Here is a 20,073-nt window from a genome sequence, read left to right on the forward strand (position 1 = left end):
ATTCTTACTGAAATTATGCTAGCCAAACAGTACTTCCTGTGCTACCACAAGAATTTTACTCCGTCCCCCTAGATTCAGACTCTCACCTTTTTAATCAGATAAAGGCTCTCTGTCTCTCTGACCACCAGGTTCTCTTCTAATTCCTCAATGTTACTGATTTGTAGTAGATGTTATGTCCAGGTTACCAACATATAATACACGTAAAGCTACGACTTCATTATTCACTATGCTATTGGATCTCCCTTATCTTTTCTGATTAACAAAGAACCAAATCCTTTGAAATCTTTATTGAAATCTTTATTACTGTGAAAGAAGAAAGTTTAAATAGGACTCAAAAGATTGTGAGGAATGAAAGCTTAAAATTTCCTCAGTGTAAAAAAATTGTATTAACATTACCTGTACTGAAAAAATAGTTGTGCTAATGTTTTACATAGTTTTAAAATGCCATTTACCTTGAATTTATGCAGAAACCACCACCAAAAGCAGTCATGCAAAAGAGCAATGGAGCAGTCTGAGAGAATGTGGGTTTTCCAGACTTTAAATACCTTTTCCTATGGATAATGAATTAAAATACATTATTAAATATATTGACATAAATATATATACTCAATGGCAACAGACTTGCCTGACAGATATTTACCAATATACATGGAGAATATTAGCTGTTCTAGCAGTTACACAACCAGGAGTGAAGCTAGGCTTGATGACAGACTTTATTTTACCAAGTGTACTTAGACTATTGTCTTATCGACACATAAAGACTATCTACTTTTAATAAAGAAAAACTATTAATAAACTATCGATAAAGTATAATGAAGTATTTTACATCTTTAGTGCTAAAATTTGAAAACAATGGAAGGTATTTTGTACTGAATCATTTCTAAATTTTCATCAGAAATACTATAATAGTATTTCTAGATTCATAAATATATGTTTATATAAAATAGAATAATATATTGTAATTTTATTCCAAATATAACTATTTTAATGATTAAATATTAGTTTTATATTTGTATATAAGTCTATTAAAATAAATTGACTAAAAATTTTAAGTTATCAGTCATCCCAGTTACATTTTATTTGCTCACAAACTACACATGGCTAGTACCTTATGCAAGGATAATATAGACGAAACCAAGCATACCAAAAATATAGGAGACATACTATATTTCTCACTTTTTAAAAAATTAAGATAAATATCCACTTAATCGTGGAATTTTAACTTAATAAATCTTCTCATGAAGGAAAATCTAAACACTTTCCTTAAGCAATTCACCAAAGCTGGTACCTAAAGTTAAGCAAATTTACCATAAATACTAGAAACTATAAATTTTTACTTAGTTAAGTAGATTCAATAGACCATTGTATGCTCTTATCCACAAAGCTTTTAAAATTAATTTCTTAGATGATGTACAAAATGCCAGGTTTCATCAATGTTTCCTTATAGCTGTGTCTTGGACATACTCACACATATATAGTATCCTCTCTATCCATTCTCTCCTATCCCATTGTTCCCTTTTCTTTTTCCAAATATATCTATATTCTGCATATGAGAGAAAACAATATTTTATCTGCATCTCAGTACCCTCCCTTGTTGCCCTCTTCTCTTACATTTAGAACACTTCTCAACTCATTCATCTCTCTCTCTCTCTCTCTCTCTCTCTCTCACACACACACACACACACACAACACACACACACACACACACACACACACACACACACCCATGAGAAACAAATATGAATAAACGTGACTTGACTTTTTCCCCGATTTTGGTTTTATTTGCTTAGCTTAACATGATGACTTCCAATTCAATCCATTTTCATGCAAATAACTTAAAATCAGTTTTTTACTATTGAATAAAATCCTATAATGTGTGTTATATGTGCACCTATAACATTTCATTTATTAATTCATCTGGTGATAGGCACCTAGGCTGGTTATATCTTGGACATTTTGGATAGTACAGTAATAAACATGCATGGCAAATATCTGTGTGGTAATATAATTGCATCCTTTTGGGATATACCCAGTAGTGGCATAACTAGATTATATGGAAATTTTATTTTATATTTTTGAAGAACACCCATACTGATTTTCGTAGAGTCTACTCTAGCCTACATTCTCACCAAGAGATGTAAGAGTTCTTTCTTCCCTCATCTATGACTGAACATGCTGCTGTCATTTGCTTTATTTGACAACCATTCTGACTGAAAGGCAATGGAATGTCAAAGTAATTTTAATTTACATTTCCCTCGTGACTAAGGATACTGTACATTTTCTCAAATATGTATTGACCACGTATATTTCTTCTTTTGAGACATATATTTAATTCATTTGTTTCTTTATTGATTGGATGAATTGAAGACTTTATGTTTAATTTTTGGAGCTAATTATAAATCCTAGATATCACTTTGTTTCAGATGTTGAACTGGCGAAGATTTTTTGCTATCCTTGAACACTATCTCTTGATTCTAGTATCTGGGTCTTTTGCATGCAGAAGCTTTTCAATGTCATCAAAACCTATGTACCAATTCTCACAAGAATCTTTAAATTCTAGACTCAATACAATTCAACATTTCCTTTGGTGAAATCCATAAATACTTGGGGGGGGGTTGTTCCTCAAATGCAAATCAACAACAAGGAAATCTTGCAAACTTTTAACAAGAAAATTATCATTTCTATGGGAGTACTTCTTTTCCACAGGGAATTAACCATATTTCAGTCATAACAGCTTCAATGTATACTTTGCACTGTTTAATCACAAAGAACACATATAGTATATATAAACACAAAAAATAGAAATTTAGAAAAAGGGGGAAAATGATCAGCTTTACCAGTAGCTACTCTCAAAGTTTATTCCATCCTTGATGATCACTGGCTGCTTAACTAGTCATACTTTCTGTTTTATATCCAGTTATACATAGGACATAACAAAAGCATGCCAGGACATCTTCAGGCTTTAGAAGAACACACAAGTCATATGTGTTAGAGCTCTCAAAAGTTATTTCAGAGTGAAAACAGCATGCTAAGGTGCCTGAGTAAGTGAGAGTTGAGACAGGATAAAAACCTCTGTCTAGTCACACTCCCAGCCAATAGACACTAGCATCGAGACCCTAGAGATGCCAACACACCAATATACCCGTAGGGCCCCAGCTGGTGGAACTGTTTGTGAAGGTTTAAGAGGTTTGGCCTTATTGGAGAAGTGTGTTACTGGGAGTGGGTTTTGGGTTCAAAAGTTTGGTACCATGGCCAGTAAGTTCTTCCTGCTTCTACTTGGAAATTAAGTTGTGAACTCTCAGCTTTTCCTGCTGCCAGGCCTTTGCTCTGTTACCATGAAACCTAACCCTCTGAAACCTAAGCCCAATTAAACCCTTGGATAAGTTGGATTGGTTTTTGTGTTTTGTTACAGAAATAAAAAATTAACTAAGAAACCAACCAATTTTCTTCTGGTAAACAGGGTTAGACATCACTGATGTTTCCTTCCAAATTTAATGTTCAAAAAAATCAAGTTTTGTTTAACATCTAACTTATAGTTTTAAATAAAGGTCTGATTCATTAAAATCACATTCTAGTTTTACTATAGGACCAAAATAAATAATGATTACATACCTCAAGGTTATGGGTTTTTAAAACATAAAGATAAATCTGTTTAGCATCCAAATGTCTGGGTAATTGTGTCAGCTCATTTTGTTTGAGTAAAAAGGTGCAACCCTAGGGAAAAAATGAAAATGTTGTTTAACAAAAATTAATTCTCTTCTTAGTATAGTGGTTTCATATGACTTTAAAAGGCAGATGAATATTTAACTATTACTTTACCAACATAACTATGCTATTTTATGTTATTACATTAAAATCATTTATTTCTCTGAGGAAAAATATTTCAACATATTTTGTTTTTGAGAAATTAGATGTCTTTGCCTATTCATGAGCCACTTTTTTAAACAAAACAGAATCAGAACTTATTTTGGCATATAATCAAAAGATCAACTATTTTAGATTGTCCTTGCATAAAGAAACAAAAACAGGGCAGCATAGAAAGGTTTCTAAGCCTGTTCCGAACTCTCTTTCTTAAAGAGAGTTATAGCTACATCTTATAGTTATATCTACATCTGTAGCATTATAATCATCTCTTGGCCCTATGCAGTATACCTGATATATAATCCAGCAATATAGAAAACTGAAATACCTCTATATTCTTCTCTGTCTCCATTTGATCTGAAAGCTGGAAAAATTCAAAACAAATTATTTAAAATTATAAATTTTAGGATTTTTACATCAAAATCCTGATAAATAAACCCAATAAAATATATTTCAAAATCATTAATAAAGCATTGGTTCACATAATTCATTCATTAAATAACCAAAGGAAGGGATATATATAGATATAGATATAGATATAGATATAGATATAGATATAGATATAGATATATATACTAAAATCAATCTCAAATGATTTATGATGATATGACAGTATCAAGTTTCCAATATTGAGTGTCAAAAATACATTTCTAGATTTTCAAGACAGAAATGTTATTCACTGAAGATTAAAAGGACATTTATAAAAATATCAGTTCTTATCTGTAAACTACAGCATTTACATTTTTATGAAAATACATTTTGAGGGATGATAGAAACACAAAACTCATACCACTATCTTCTTTCGCTTATAGTGTTCTTTTAGAAATGCCTTGTAGCGGTCCAGGTTTGTATATGTCCCTTTAAGAGAAAGGAATTGATGACAATGAAAAAGAAACAAAAACCAAGGATATTCTAGATAATTCAAATAAATTATATACAAAACTATTCAGTGAAAATGAACTAGCAATCTTGACAAGCCACACTCCCTTAATAAGTAATGAAACTATTATCATGTTTCCTTTCATTTTTCCAAAATATCAAGCCCTACCTTACATGTCTGTGATACTTCTGTTACTAATGTTTTACCTCAACCAATATCTAATAAACAAGTCACACTTTCCAATAGTTCAGCTAGTTAGATTTATTACTTAAAACAAAACAAAGAGACCTATGAAATGCAGAAATCATTCCAAAACAAGAATAAAGAATTTAATAAAGAGGACAATGCTAATGAAAGCTCAAATTGAAATGGCACTGCAAGTGAAAAACTCCATAGGCCACATACAAACCTACGTGGAAAACTCCCCAGGAAAACCAGACAGAGACACTGGGATTAACTGACATGGGGAATAAAGTGGACCACGGACATCTACAGACCAATTCAGCCAAACACTAGGGAGTACCCCTCCTCAGCAGCCCACACGCTCTCTCTAAGACTGATCAGAAGATAGCACATAAAGCAAGTCAAAACAAAGAGAGGAGTGTTGAAAACCACTTTGCACCTATCTGCCTGTACTGGAGTAAAGCCAGATTTCAACAGCAATACAAACTAGGAAAGTGCACAGACTCAAGAAAACTTTAAAATATACTGCTGAGTGGTAATTAGACAAGAAAGGCATCACGAAGGAAAAAAAAAATCCTAGGTATGAATGAATTGAAAATAAAACCTGCCAAAATCTATGGGACACAATGAAGGCAGTCCTAAGAGGAAAGTTAATGCTAAGTGGAGAAAATTTCCTTCAGGAACAGCCTCTACTAGTTTTCTCAGTGTTTTCCCATATATCAGCATCTCTAAAACGAACATCCCTGGGCCAATAATCCTGAGACAAAGGTTTCCACTCTACTCAATACAGTGTTTGAAGTGCAATGCAGACAGAGACAAAAATAAAAGTAATAGAAATAGAAAAAAGAGAAATAAAAATCCTTACTTTCAATTAGATAGGGAAATATTATACAAATGCTAAGGATGAGAAAATTACCACTGCTTGATGGTGTGCATCTAACAGTTCGTTTCTTCCACACTGAGTACCCACTGAACACTAAATACACCCATGGGTTAAACTCAACCATGTGGCTCGGCCCTGGACTACTCTGGTTTCTATCTTTGCTACTGACTGAGGCTTGCTCTTATAGGCTGCTTCTCGGAATCTCCATGTTCTGCCACCTCTTTTTTAGTTTAACAAGTTTTAAACTGTCTTAGGCTTGCTCTAATAATGCTTTTGTTCAAACCTCATACTCATGTCTATCTAAAAATATTTACTAGGTCCTGTTGGATGATGGGAGTTTCAAACATTTAGTTTTAAAATATTTAAACTTTGGAATTTATTCTTTATGAGAGCACACATAGAGAAAGCATACATAGACAGACAGACAGGCAGACTGACAGACAGACAGACAGACAGACAGACACACACACACACACACACACACACCACTGTCCATTTACCTTATTCACATAAAAAATAAATCTTACTTTTCTTGGAGATCAGTCTGTCACTTTCAAATAATCTGGAGGCATGCTGTTGCAAAAGATGTGAACATTCCTTTAACTTTGACTCCATGCTGTCGACGATTTCATATAGTCTAGGAACGTTGGTCCACAGATAAGAATAAACTGAATCATATGAAACAGCCTCTTCTAGTTTTCTCAGAGTGTTTTCCCATATATCAGCATCTCTAATGTGAACATCCCTGGGCCAATAATCCTGAAGAAATACACATTTTACATCATCTTGAGTAAATTCAAATTACAGAGTTTAATGATCTAAAATTGAATTCTACTCCACAGTGTTATTTTTATTAAGTGTTTCAAACATAAATTTCAAAATAACCAAAAGCCTCACAAAATTTTATTTGCAAGAGATTTCTAAAAACACATTCGGTGAATCATTTGCATGTAAGTTACAGGTTCGATCGCCCATTATCTTTCAATACTTGAGTATCTGCGAAAAAAACTGAAAATATTGTCCTATAAAATAGCTTTGTAATAATTAGAAAACTAGCTCGCTGATCCCCGCCTGCAGCCCACTGCTCCCAAACCCCGTGGGAGAGAGAGCTCACCGCCCAGACAGGTGGGCACTCCTGAGACTGCAGAGTGGAAGAGACCACCAACACTGCCCACCCCTGCCCACATCCCTGGCCCAAGAGGAAACTGTATACGGCCTCTGGGAACCGGAAGATAAGGGCACTGGAGCTGCAGGTCCCCTGCGCCCCAGACACCGACGGAGCCTGAAGGGACCGGATCAACAGTTCTCTGCAACCAAATCCCGTGGGAGGGAGAGCTAAACCTTCAGAGAGGCAGACAAGCCTGGGAAGCCAGAAGAGACTACACTCTGCCCACATTTCTGACTCCAGAGGAAAACACCAAACGCCATCTGGGACCCTGGTGCATGGGGGCTCCCGGAAAAGGCACCGCAGGTCCTCCTGGTTGCTGCCCTCACAGAGAGCTCAAAAGCAACACCCATGAGCAAACTTGAGCCGCGGGACCACAGGTAAGACCAACTTTTCTGCTCCAAGTGACCTGCCTGGTGAACTCAGGACACAGGCCAACAGGAACAGCTGAAGACCTGTAGACAAGAAAAACTACACGCCTGAAAGCAGAACACTCTGTTCCCATAACTGGCTGAAAGAAAACAGGAAAACAGGTCTACAGCACTCCTGACACACAGGCCTATACGACAGTCTAGCCACTGTCAGAAATAGCAGAACAAAGAAACACCAGAGATAATCTGATGGTGAGAGGCAAGCACCTGAACCCAAGCAACAGAAACCAAGACTACATGGCATCATCGGAGCCCAATTCTCCCACCAAAGCAAACACTGAATATCCAAACACACCAGAAAAGCAAGATCTAGATTTAAAATCAAATTTGATCATGATGCTGGAGGACTTCAAGAAAGACTTGAAGAACTCCCTTACAGAAATGCAGGAAAATATAAATAAACAAGTAGAAGCCTATAGAAAGGAATCACAAAAATCCCTGAAAGAATTCCAGGAAAACACAATCAAACAGTTGAAGGAATTAAAAATGGAAATAGAAGCAATGAAGAAAGAACACAGGGAAACAGCCCTGGATATAGAAAACCAAAGGAAGAGACAAGGAGCCGTAGATAGAAGAATCACCAACAGAATACAAGAGATAGAAGAGAGAATCTCAGGAGCAGAAGATTCCATAGAAATCATCGACACAACTGTCAAAAATAATGTAAAACAGAAAAAGCTACTGGTTGAAAACATACAGGAAATCTAGGACTCAATGAGAAGATCAAACATAAGGATAATAGGTATAGAAGAGAGTGAAGACTCCCAGCTCAAAGAATCAGTAAATATCTTCAACAAAATCATAGAAGAAAACTTCCCTAACCTAAAGAAAGAGATGCCCATAAGCATACAAGAAGCCTACAGAACTCAAATAGATTGGACCAGAAAAGAAACTCCTCCCGTCACATAATAGTCAAAACACCAAATGCACAAAATAAAGAAATAATATTAAAAGCAGTAAGGGAAAAAGGTCAAATAACATACAAAGGCAGACCTATCAGACCAGACTTTTCGCCAGAAACTATGAAAGCCAGAAGATCCTGGACAGATGTCATACAGACGCTAAGAGAAAACAAATGCCAGCCCAGGTTACTGTATCCTGCAAAACTCTCAATTAACATAGATGGAGAAACCAAGATATTCCATGACAAAACCAAATTTACACAATATTTTTCTACAAATCCAGAGCTACAAAGGATAAAAAATGGTAAAGCCCAACATAAGGAGGCAACCTACACCCTAGAAAAAAGCAAGAAACTAATCGTCTTGGCAACAAAACTAAGAGAAGAAAAGCACACAAACATAACTTCATATCAAATATGAATATAAGAGGAAGCAATAATCACTATTCCTTAATATCTCTCAACATCAATGGCCTCAACTCCCCAATAAAAAGACATAGATTAACAAACTGGATATGCAATGAGGACCCTGCATTTTGCTGCCTAAAGGAAACACACCTCAGAGACAAAGACAGACACTACCTCAGAGTGAAAGGCTGGAAAACAACTTTCCAAGCAAATGGTCGGAAGAAGCAAGCTGGAGTAGCCATTCTAATATCGAACAAAATCGATTTTCAACTAAAAGTCATCAAAAAAGATAAGGAAGAACACTTCATATTCATCAAAGGAAAAATCCACAAAGATGAACTCTCAATCCTAAATATCTATGCCCCAAATACAAGGGCACCTACATACGTAAAAGAAACCTTACTAAAGCTCAAAACACACATTGCACCTCACACAATAATAGTAGGCGATTTCAACACCCCACTCTCATCAATGGACAGGTCATGGAAACAGAATTTTAACAGAGACGTAGACAGACTAAGAGAAGTCATGAACCAAATAAACTTAACAGATATTTATAGAACATTCTATCCTAAAGCAAAAAGATATACATTCTTCTCAGCACCTCATGGTACTTTCTCCAAAATTGACCATATAACTGGTCAAAAAACAGGCCTCAACAGATATAGAAAGATAGAAATAATCCCATGCGTCCTGTCAGACCACCACGGGCTAAAGCTGGTCTTCAATAACAATAAGGGAAGAACGCCCCCATATATATGGAAGTTGAACAATGCTCTGCTCAACGATAACCTGGTCAAGGAAGAAATAAAGAAAGAAATTAAAGACTTCTTAGAATTTAATGAAAATGAAGGTACAACATACCCAAACATATGGGACACAATGAAAGCTGTGCTAAGAGGAAAACTCATAGCTCTGAGTGCCTGCAGAAAGAAACAGGAGAGAGCATATGTCACCAGCTTGACAGCACACCTAAAAGCTCTAGAACAAAAAGAAGCAAATATACCCAGGAGAAGTAGAAGGCAGGAAATAATCTAACTCAGAGCTGAAATCAACCAAGTAGAAACAAAAAGGGCCATAGAAAGAATCAACAGAACCAAAAGTTGGTTCTTTCAGAAAATCAACAAGATAGATAAACCCTTAGCCAAACTAACGTGAGGACACAGAGAGTGTGTCCAAATTAACAAAATCAGAAATGAAAAGAGAGACATAACTACAGAATCAGAGGAAATTAAAAAATCATCAGATCCTACTACAAAAGCCTATATTCAACAAAACTGGAAAATCTGGAGGAAATGGACAATTTCCTAGACAGATACCAGGTACCGAAGTTAAATCAGGAACAGATAAACCATTTAAACAACCCCATAACTCCTAACGAAATAGAAGCAGTCATTAAAGGTCTCCCAAACAAAAAGAGCCCAGGTCCAGACGGGTTTAGTACAGAATTCTATCAGACCTTCATAGAAGACCTAATACCAATACTATCCAAACTATTCCACAAAATTGAAACAGATGGAGCACTACCAAACTCCTTCTATGAATCCCCAATACTCTTATACGTAAACCACACAAAGACCCAACAAAGAAACAGAACTTCAGACCAATTTCCCTTATGAATATCGATGCAAAAATACTCAATAAAATTCTGGCAAACCGAATCCAAGAGCACATCAAAACAATCATCCACCATGATCAAGTAGGCTTCATCCTAGGCATGCAGGGATGGTTTCATATACGGAAAACCATCAACGTGGTCCATTATATAAACAAACTGAAAGAACAAAACCACATGATCATTTCATTAGATGCTGAGAAAGCATTTGACAAAATTCAATACCTTTTCATGATAAAAGTCCTGGAAAGAACAGGAATTCAAGGCCCATACCTAAACATAGTAAAAGCCATATACAGCAAACCAGTCGCTAACATTAAACTAAATGGAGAGAAACTTAAAAGCAATCCCACCCAAATCAGGGACTAGACAAGGCTGACCACTCTCTTCCTATTATTCAACATAGTTCTCGAATTCCTAGCCAAAGCAATCAGACAACAAAAGGAGATCCAGGGATACAGATTGGAAAGAAGAAGTCAAAATATCACTATTTGCAGATGATATGATAGTATATTTAAGTGATCCCCAAAAGTTCCACCAGAGAACTACTAAAGCTGATAAACAACTTCAGCAAAGTGGCTGGGTATAAAATTAACTCAAATAAATTATTAGCCTTCCTCTACACAAAAGAGAAACAAGCCGAGAAAGAAATTAGGGAAACGACACCCTTCATAATAGTCCCAAATAAAATAAAATACCTCGGTGTGACTTTAACCAAGCAAGTAAAAGATCTGTACGATAAGAACTTCAAGCCTCTGAAGCGAGAAATTCAAGAAGATCTCAGAAGATGGAAAGATCTCCCATGCTCATGGATTGGCAGGATTAATATAGTAAAAATGGCCATTTTACCAAAAGCGATCTACAGATTCAGTGCAATCCCCATCAAAATACCAATCCAATTCTTCAAAGAGTTAGACAGAACAATTTGCAAATTCATCTGGAATAACAAAAAACCCAGGAGAACTAAAACTATCCTCAACAATAAAAGGACTTCAGGGGGAATCACTATCCCTGAACTCAAGCAGTATTACAGAGCAATAGTGATAAAAACTGCATGGTATTGGTACAGAGACAGACAGATAGACCAAGGGAGTAGAATTGAAGACCCAGAAATGAACCCACACACCTATGGTCACTTGATTTTTGACAAAGGAGCCAAAACCATCCAATGGAAAAAAAGATAGCATTTTCAGCAAATGGTGCTGGTTCAACTGGAGGTCAACATGTAGAAGAATGCAGATCGATCCATGCTTATCACCCTGTACAAAGCTTAAGTCCAGTGGATCAAGGACCTCCACATCAAACCAGATACATGTAAACTAATAGAAGAAAAAGTGGGGAAGCATCTAGAACACATGGGCACTGGAGAAAATTTCCTGAACAAAACACCAATGGCTTATGCTCTAAGATCAAGAATCTACAAATGGGATCTCATAAAACTGCAAAGCTTCTGTAAGGCAAAGGACACTGTGGTTAGGACAAAACGGCCACCAACAGATTGGGAAAAGATCTTTACCAATCCTACAACAGATAGAGGACTTACATCTAAAATATACAAAGAACTCAAAAAGTTAGACTGCAGGGAGACAAATAACCCTATTAAAAAATGGGGTTCAGAGCTAAACAAAGAATTCACAGCTGAGGAATGCCGAATGGCTGAGAAACCCCTAAAGAAATGCTCAATATCTTTAGTAATAAGGGAAATGCAAATCAAAACAACCCTGAGATTTCACCTCACACCAGTGAGAATGGCTAAGATCAAAAACTCAGGTGACAGCAGATGCTGGCGAGGATGTGGAGAAAGAGGAACACTCCTCCATTGTTGGTGGGATTGCAGACTGGTACAACCATTCTGAAAATCAGTCTGGAGGTTCCTCAGAAAATAGGACATTGAACTACCTGAGGACCCAGCTATACCTCTCTTGGGCATATACCCAAAAGATGCCTCAACATATAACAAAGACACATGCTCCACTATGTTCATAGCAGCCTTATTTATAATAGCCAGAAGCTGGAAAGAACCCAGATGCCCTTCAAAAGAGAAATGGATACAGAAAATGTGGTACATCTACACAATGGTATATTACTCAGGTATCAAAAACAATGACTTTATGAAATTCATAGGCAAATGGAGGGAACTGGAAAATATCATCCTGAGTGAGGTAACCCAATCACAGAAAAACACACATGGTATGCACTCATTGATAAGTGGCTATTAGCCCAAATGCCTGAATTACCCTGGATGCACAGAACACATGAAACTCAAGACGGATGACCAAAATGTGAATGCTTCACTCCTTCTTTAAAAGGGGGAACAAGAATACCCTTGGGAGGGAATAGGGAGGCAAAGATTAAAATAGAGGCAGAAGGAACACCCATTCAGAGCCTGCCCCACATGTGGCCCATACATATACAGCCACCCAATTAGACAAGATGGATGAAGCAAAGAAGTGCAGGCAGACAGGAGCGGGATGTAGATCTCTCCTGAGAGACACAGCCAGAATACAGCAAATACATAAGCAAATGCCAGCAGCAAACCACTGAACTGAGAACGGGACCCTTGTTGAAGGAATCAGAGAAAGGACTGGAAGAACTTGAAGGGGTTCGAGACCCCATATGAACAACAATGCCAACCAACCAGAGCTTCCAGGGAGTAAGCTACTACCCAAAGACTATACATGGACTGACCCTGGACTCTGACCTCATAGGTAGCAATGAATATCCTAGTAAGGGCACCAGTGGAAGGGGAAGCCCTTGGTCCTGCTAAGACTCAACCCCCAGTGAACACGATTCTTGAGGGGAGGGCAGTAATGGGTGGAGGATGGGGAGGGGAACACCTAAGTAGAAGGAGAGGGGGAGGGGTTAGGGGGATGTTGGCCTGGAAACCAGGAAAGGGAATAACAATCAAAATGTAAATAAGAAATACTCAAGTTAATAAAGAAAAAAAAAAGGAAAAAAAATAATTAGAAAACTAGTCTTGATGCCATTTCCCTATTTAAATTAAATCCTATTGAAATTTCATCAATTGATCTAGTAATACCTTTTATAAAAAAAAATAACAAAATTTAGAATTATAAATATTCACAATTCAATTCTTTTAGTATGAGTCCACAGTTTAAGACAGTTCCTCAGTGTTTGGCTTGAAGGAAAGAAAAATAGAAGGCACAATAGTTATTTTTACTTCTATTTTTCCAGCTTTTCTGATATGTAATAAGCAAAATTATACATATATATGATAAATAAACATGCTGTTTTAACATCTGTATATGCTATGAAATTTCCAGCCAAGTATAAAGTCAAGAACACATTACATCACATAGGTTTTGCATGTTTTTTTTTTTTATGGTGAGAAATCTAATAGTATTGCTTGGCAATTCTAAAATATATATTAACTAGTGTTACCATACATATAGTGTATATTCATATCATATAATAGAAACTTTGTATTTTTCAATGCATTTATGCTCTTCTTACAAGCCTCTGGAAACCATTAGGTTACTGTCTGCTACTGAGTCTGACTGCTTTAGATTCCGTGTGTGAATTGAAAATGTAGCAGTGTGGTCTTTCTGGGTCTGGTTTATTTCATTTAGCATTTTTCTAGGTTTATAAACCTAACTGCATATGTTTTACATGATTTAGGGATGTCTAAAAAATGCCACAAGGAATTATACCATTAGTTACCTACCTAAAAACCCTATAGTACATATACATCTGTGTATAAACATCCATGTATAGTTTAAATGAAAATGCTCCCTCCAAGAACCAAAGACCGTCTACTGAACTCCAACATCAGGCATGAGGTGCCCTCTTTTGAGTTGTTGGCCAGGACTGTCCAAGATTCTTCTAAAACACATAGCCTGATGCCACTGCTCTCGATTCTCCTCCAGAAGAGGAAGATAAGGCCCTATTGCTGAAGACAGTATAGACATCAGAGGCATGACCCAGAGGCCCCAGTGCTACAACTGATCTGAAAGCCTTCTTTCTGAGTAGTCGTTTTCACAGTTCCAGAAGGCACCACACAAGCTTCCACAAAAGAGAACCAACCACTAGACTTACTCAGCTGTGATGCCTATGAACCACAACAACAACCAGCATGGCAAACTAGCCCTAAGGGTTCAGTAGAGGCACACACACTTTGGTGGTATCTAACAGCTCACTAACCTCACTTAAGATCTGCTTAACAAGAGGAAACTCATGCTTGGTACTGGAAACCTAGCCATCTACCCAGGCTAGTAGTCATGGATCTTGGAGCAGAATCTACACCTTCCACTTTATTAAACCAGCGTAATCCCTAACTACATTCTAAATGTTATTTCTTATACCCACAATTAAGTGTAGTCCTTACTCTTCATCAAGGAAGCTTCTGTTTGCAACAAGATAGAGATCATTACAGAAAACTACACCCAGTCAAAGCACATAGTTGTGGAGACCATTTCAAATGGATAGGTCTCCAAAGCAGCTCCCTTACCTAAGGCTTAGGGAAAAATGAAGAAGAGAGGATGGAAAAATTTTAAGACCAAAGTTAATGATGTTTGCAGTGAGATTGTGTCCTGAGACTGTCAGAAGCTACATGCATAGTCACACTAAACCTGAGCTGAACAAGGGCAATAGACATGCTAAAGTGGACAGGGCACAAGCTCTTGACTCCTCCAACCTACACAAAGAACTATAAAGAACGCTTAGAGTGGAAAAGTCTTTCCCAGGGAAGAGCACAGCAATTGATTATCCAACACCAAATGGTCATCCCTAAAGACATACATACAAGTAACATTATATAGACTTGAGTGAGTTATATTTAGGAACAAATACATGGACATATATGTAACAACAATTAATAAAACAAGAGACCATGAGTTTAAACAAGAACAAGGAGAGATATGTGGGACACTTTAGAAGAAGAAAAGAGAAGGGGCACATGATATAATATACTATAATCTAAAAAAATAAAAGAAGTAATAACATAATTAAGTTCTTTACTTTAGAGTAAAAGAAATAAATGAAATAAAAAGGAAACACACAAAGTGGAAGAGAATCTTTTCCAATCATAAATTTGATATCCAGAATATACAAAGAACTCAAAACAATAGAATCAAGAAAAACAAATGACAGAATTAAAAATAGACTGAGCATCCAAACTGAGTTCTCAAGAGGGGGTGGGAGGAACTAAGGAATAACTTTAAATGTGTTCAATACCCTTAGCAATTAGACAAACACAAATTAAAACCCCAGTTAGAATTTCTAGGATAAAGAAAACAACTGATTGAAAACTGGGGCAGTCACTTTGGAAATCAGTATAGAGAGTTCTCTAAAAAGCTATAAGCAGATCTAACCTGGTCTAGCTATACCACTCCTTGGCATATGTCAGAAGGGCATTACATTATACATTATACTCCATAAATAGTTGCTTAATCATGATCACTGCCACTCTATTAACAATAGCTAGGGCATAGAAACAACTTCAATGTCCTGCACAGATGGGTGATGCAAATGTGGTACATCTACACAAGGCAGTACTATTTAGCTATTACACAAAAAATTATGAAATTTGTAGGTAAATGGGTGGAGCTAGAAAACTCATCCTGAGAGGCAACCCAGACCCCCCCCCAAAAAAAACAAAGACCAAAAAAACAAATATACAGTATATTTTCTCTTCTATATAGATATTATCATTTAAGTCTTTCATAGGCATGCTACAATCTATATAGTCTCAGAGGTTTCAAATAAGGGACCACCAGGGGTAGGAGTATGCTCCAGGAAAGGGGAAATAGAATATATATTTATGGAAGAGACCTGAGGAAAACTGAAGTGGGAGAATTAATAGGGCAGTGAGATGGGTAAGATGGGTAAGAGAGAATATGGGAGGAACAACTAACACTAAAGGCCATTTTGAGGGGTGATGTCATATGAAACCTACTATTACAGAAGCTTCTCAAAATATATACTTATATGAAAGAAATATAAATGGAGTCACCAAATAATGAGGGAGACAATAACCTAACTGGACATTATTTGATACCATGTGAAACCTCCAGTGCCAGGAATGGGTTTTATCTTGTTGAGTGTTTGGCCAAGGAGGCCTCAAACATCTCAGCTTAGTCCCATGGCTACTGGTTGCTCTTTATAAACAAATAGTAAGGCCCAATTGCAGAAGACAACACATATATCTCATCAAATAGGGAAAAGTCAAGAGCTTAACTAGAGCTTTACCACTGCTGACTAGTGTTCACATTACTAGAAGATATTCTGCACTTTACCAGAGGAGAAAGGTAACCATCAATGCAGCTATAAACCCTGCAATCTACATCAGTGACCTGCCTACAAGATATGCTGGTACAATAGAGGCACAAGTGTTGTGGGAGTATCCTGTAGGCTTTAATTTTTCTCAACCCTACTTTTAGTGATGGTTCTTAAATGTGTTAACCTCCTTTCTAGTCCATCACCCACAAGAGGTAGTGGAAAAGAAAGGTTATTGGGGTATGCTGAAAGTGGACCTGTTTAGAAATACTTGAGTTTCACTTGGAAGCAGGAATGGAATGGCTATGGAAGGCAGATGGAGGGAGGGAACTGGATGGAGATGGGATTGGGAGGGTTCAGGAACAGGTGTGGGAAGGGCAGAGGAGATGTCCAGATTACCATGAGAACGAATGGAAATCTAAAACCAATGGTGGGGGGGTTATCTCCTGAAAGAGATGGAGACCTGGGATAGGGGAGGCACCCAAGAATCCACGAGAATGTCCCTAGCTGTGTCTCTCAGCATTGGGGATATGAAGACTGGGAAGGCTGCCTCCTGTGGCCAGACAGGAACTCTAGTGAATTGATAGGGACACCAACCCACCTACAACTTGACCAAAATATCCTCTCTACAAGAAATGCACGGATTGGGGATGGAGTAGAGAATGAGGGAATGGCCAACCAATAACTGGTCCAACTTGAGACCTATCCCATGGGTAAGCACCAATCCCTGACTCTATTAATGATACTCTGTTATGCTTGCAGACAGGAGTCTAGTGTGGCTGTCCTTTGAGAGGCCCCACCCACCAACCAACTCAGAAGTAGACACCCTCAGCCGAACAACGAGTGGAGCTTGAGGACTGTTATGGAAGAAGAGGAGGAAGGACTGCAGCCTCCAAGGGGATAGAAACGCCACAAGAAGACCAACAGAGTCAACTATCTTGGACCCCTGGGGCTCTCGGAGACTAAACCACCAACCGAAGAGCCTACATGGGCTGGACTTAGGCCTCCTTGAACATATGTAGCTTGGTCTTCATGTGGGTCTGAACAACTGAACATGGACTGTCCCAGAAGCTGCTGCCTATACCTAAGAGATGTTCTACCTGCTGGGCTGCTGTGTCTGGGCTCAGTGGGAGAGGAAACACCTAGCCTCAGAGAGACCTGAAGTGCCAGGGTAGGGGGATACCAGGAGTTGGGGTAGGGGTGGGGGTGGGGGTGGGGTCAGGGGTGGTGGTGGCTGTGAGATGGGAGGGCACCCGCTCAGAAGGAAAGGGGAGGGGAGATTCAGGAAGGATTGTGGGGGCAGGTGACCAGGAGGGGGGCAGTGAACAGGATGTAAAGTGAATAAGCAAAAAAATAAATAAATGAAATTAACCCTCCCCCCAACTCCTGCCCTAGAACATTGTTTCTATTAAGTGAGTTAATTTAGATCTACAACCAGACACTGGTTTGTTTTTGTATAGCAAACATTTAATAAAGGCTAAAAAATGCTTTTTTTAAAAAGTCACCTTTCCTATCTTTTAAACTGTCATCTTTATTCCAACCTTTATCAGACATACCTTAAAGTACAACAAATCTTAGCTTCACATTTGCAAATTAACAAACTTACCCAATTCTCAGGGAAAACTCTTTAGTGATCCCAGTAACTCCAGAAAGACTCATTATGCATAACAATGAAAACTGGAGTTTTCAATATGAAAACATACCTTGAATATTTGTTTGATTCAATAATGGAGGAATACCAATGTACACTCTCTGTAAACTCTCTGTGAGTACTGTAGTTATGACGAGTGGCTAGCTAAGAGTAATTGTCAGATTTTAAGGTATAAATAAAACAGAAATCTTAGGGAAGTTCACAGAACTGTATGCACAGAGCTAATAGGATTAAATGTCAAACACCACTGTTGCTGAGGTGAACTAAACATGACATTGAGTCCACTGAAAGGAAATAAACACGAGCAAACATTCCCCAGATTGACACACTGTCTCAGATCCCATTCTTCTTTCTATAACTGATAGTTTTTTTTTCATTTTTAATATTTTAAAAATTTATTCCTCTCTCATACAATACATACCACCTACAGTTCCCCATTTCTTCCACACTTCCAGTCTCACTATTCCTCACATCTATTCTCCCTCAGAACAATCTCTTCTGCATTTCCCTTCAGAAAACTTCAGGCTGCCCAGGGATGTCAACTGAACAGGACATAACAAGTTACAAAACTCCAAGCACAAACTCTGATATCAAGGGTGGATAAGGCAACCCAGTAGGAGGAAAAGGATTCTTAAAACACTCAAAAGAGTCAGAAACACCTCCACTCCCACTGTCAGAAGTCCATAGTGTAGTGGTTATCACGTTCGCCTCACATATCTGATGTTTTAAAGGATGTGTCAGAAGAGAAACAAGGACACAAAGTCCTACTCACCCAGTTCTGAGACTTTAAGAATTCTTCAAAGCTCTTTGGGGGCTCTGGGACTTTCTGATGAAGCAAAATCAGTCAATTGCATTAATTCTGATTGTACTTAATATACATAGTCCATTAAAGCAAAATATGGTATTTAAGTTAGAACTTTTAGAATTTGTAAGATATTCTAAAACATTCATTTGTGTACTTTGTAAAGTCCATACACTTTGAAAAGGGATAGAGGTAAGAGTTTAGATGCTACTTCTATAAGAAACCCCAACATGAATTTTGCTGAATGCTCTCATTTCAAATTCTAATAAGAATTCCAAGATATTTTTGAGTTGTTGTGGAATGTATCTATAATAAACCCAGAACCAGAAATTTAATAAATATTCCTCTTGGTGACAGGAAAGCCACAGTAGTGAAATTGTGACTATACTCTGGACGCTCCAGGCTAACCATTCATGAGCCCATTTATATTATGCAGTAGTTTCTCTGAGCATTGAAAATGTGTTCAACCATGGACAAATTGTATCAAGATAAAACTTGAGTCCATCTCGTGGAGACTTTGCACACATTCCTCCTTCAGCTTAGATATTTCCCTGTCTAAAACTCTCTCTTTCCAAGCCCTTATTGGCCTATTTAGCACTTAAAAGTATCAAATTAAAAGTTACTTCTAATTGGAAGATTGAAAATTCAAGACTAAACTAGTTACCCAGAAAGACCTGTTTTAAAACAAAGCATACACAAAAACAAAAACTGGCACTGTTTTTCTAAAAGGGCTTCAACCTCCAAGCTTACAAAGTTTTTTCCCTGGTACTAGTGAGCAGATTCATGTCTCCAGGGAGATAGAGACTATGAACGTCAGAGTTGAAGACCGTAAATGATATACAGCATCTGTCCAAGTTCGTAAGTACTTGTATTCTTCACTTGATGAACAGATGAGAAGATAAATAGGAAAGTATCTAGCTATTTGAAGAACATGTCCAGATGATGAAATTTAGTGAGGAGGAGCCAAAGAGAGGGAAAGAGAGAAAAAATTGGAAGTCCTTAATATACCTTAATAACCAATTAATATACCTTAATAATGACTGAAAAGAATAAAACCAT

At 37.4% G+C, this 20,073-nt stretch overlaps 1 protein-coding gene across 1 annotated transcript in view; it reads right to left on the bottom strand.

The window, feature by feature from the left end:
* Fam227b (family with sequence similarity 227 member B) overlaps positions 1-20,073 on the bottom strand; it is a 38,493-nt gene extending 18,420 nt beyond the window's left edge. Inside the window, exons 1-7 of the mRNA XM_032902597.1 lie at positions 20,044-20,073; positions 18,985-19,038; positions 6,335-6,566; positions 4,652-4,719; positions 4,190-4,225; positions 3,613-3,714; positions 453-551 (exon numbers count right to left, since the gene is read on the bottom strand). Of these exons, the coding sequence (XP_032758488.1) occupies positions 453-551; positions 3,613-3,714; positions 4,190-4,225; positions 4,652-4,719; positions 6,335-6,566; positions 18,985-19,038; positions 20,044-20,073 (621 nt within the window). The remainder of the gene's footprint in view (positions 1-452; positions 552-3,612; positions 3,715-4,189; positions 4,226-4,651; positions 4,720-6,334; positions 6,567-18,984; positions 19,039-20,043) is intronic.

The sequence above is a fragment of the Rattus rattus genome, chromosome 5 (genome assembly GCF_011064425.1).
Source record: "Rattus rattus isolate New Zealand chromosome 5, Rrattus_CSIRO_v1, whole genome shotgun sequence".
NCBI lineage: Eukaryota > Metazoa > Chordata > Mammalia > Rodentia > Muridae > Rattus > Rattus rattus.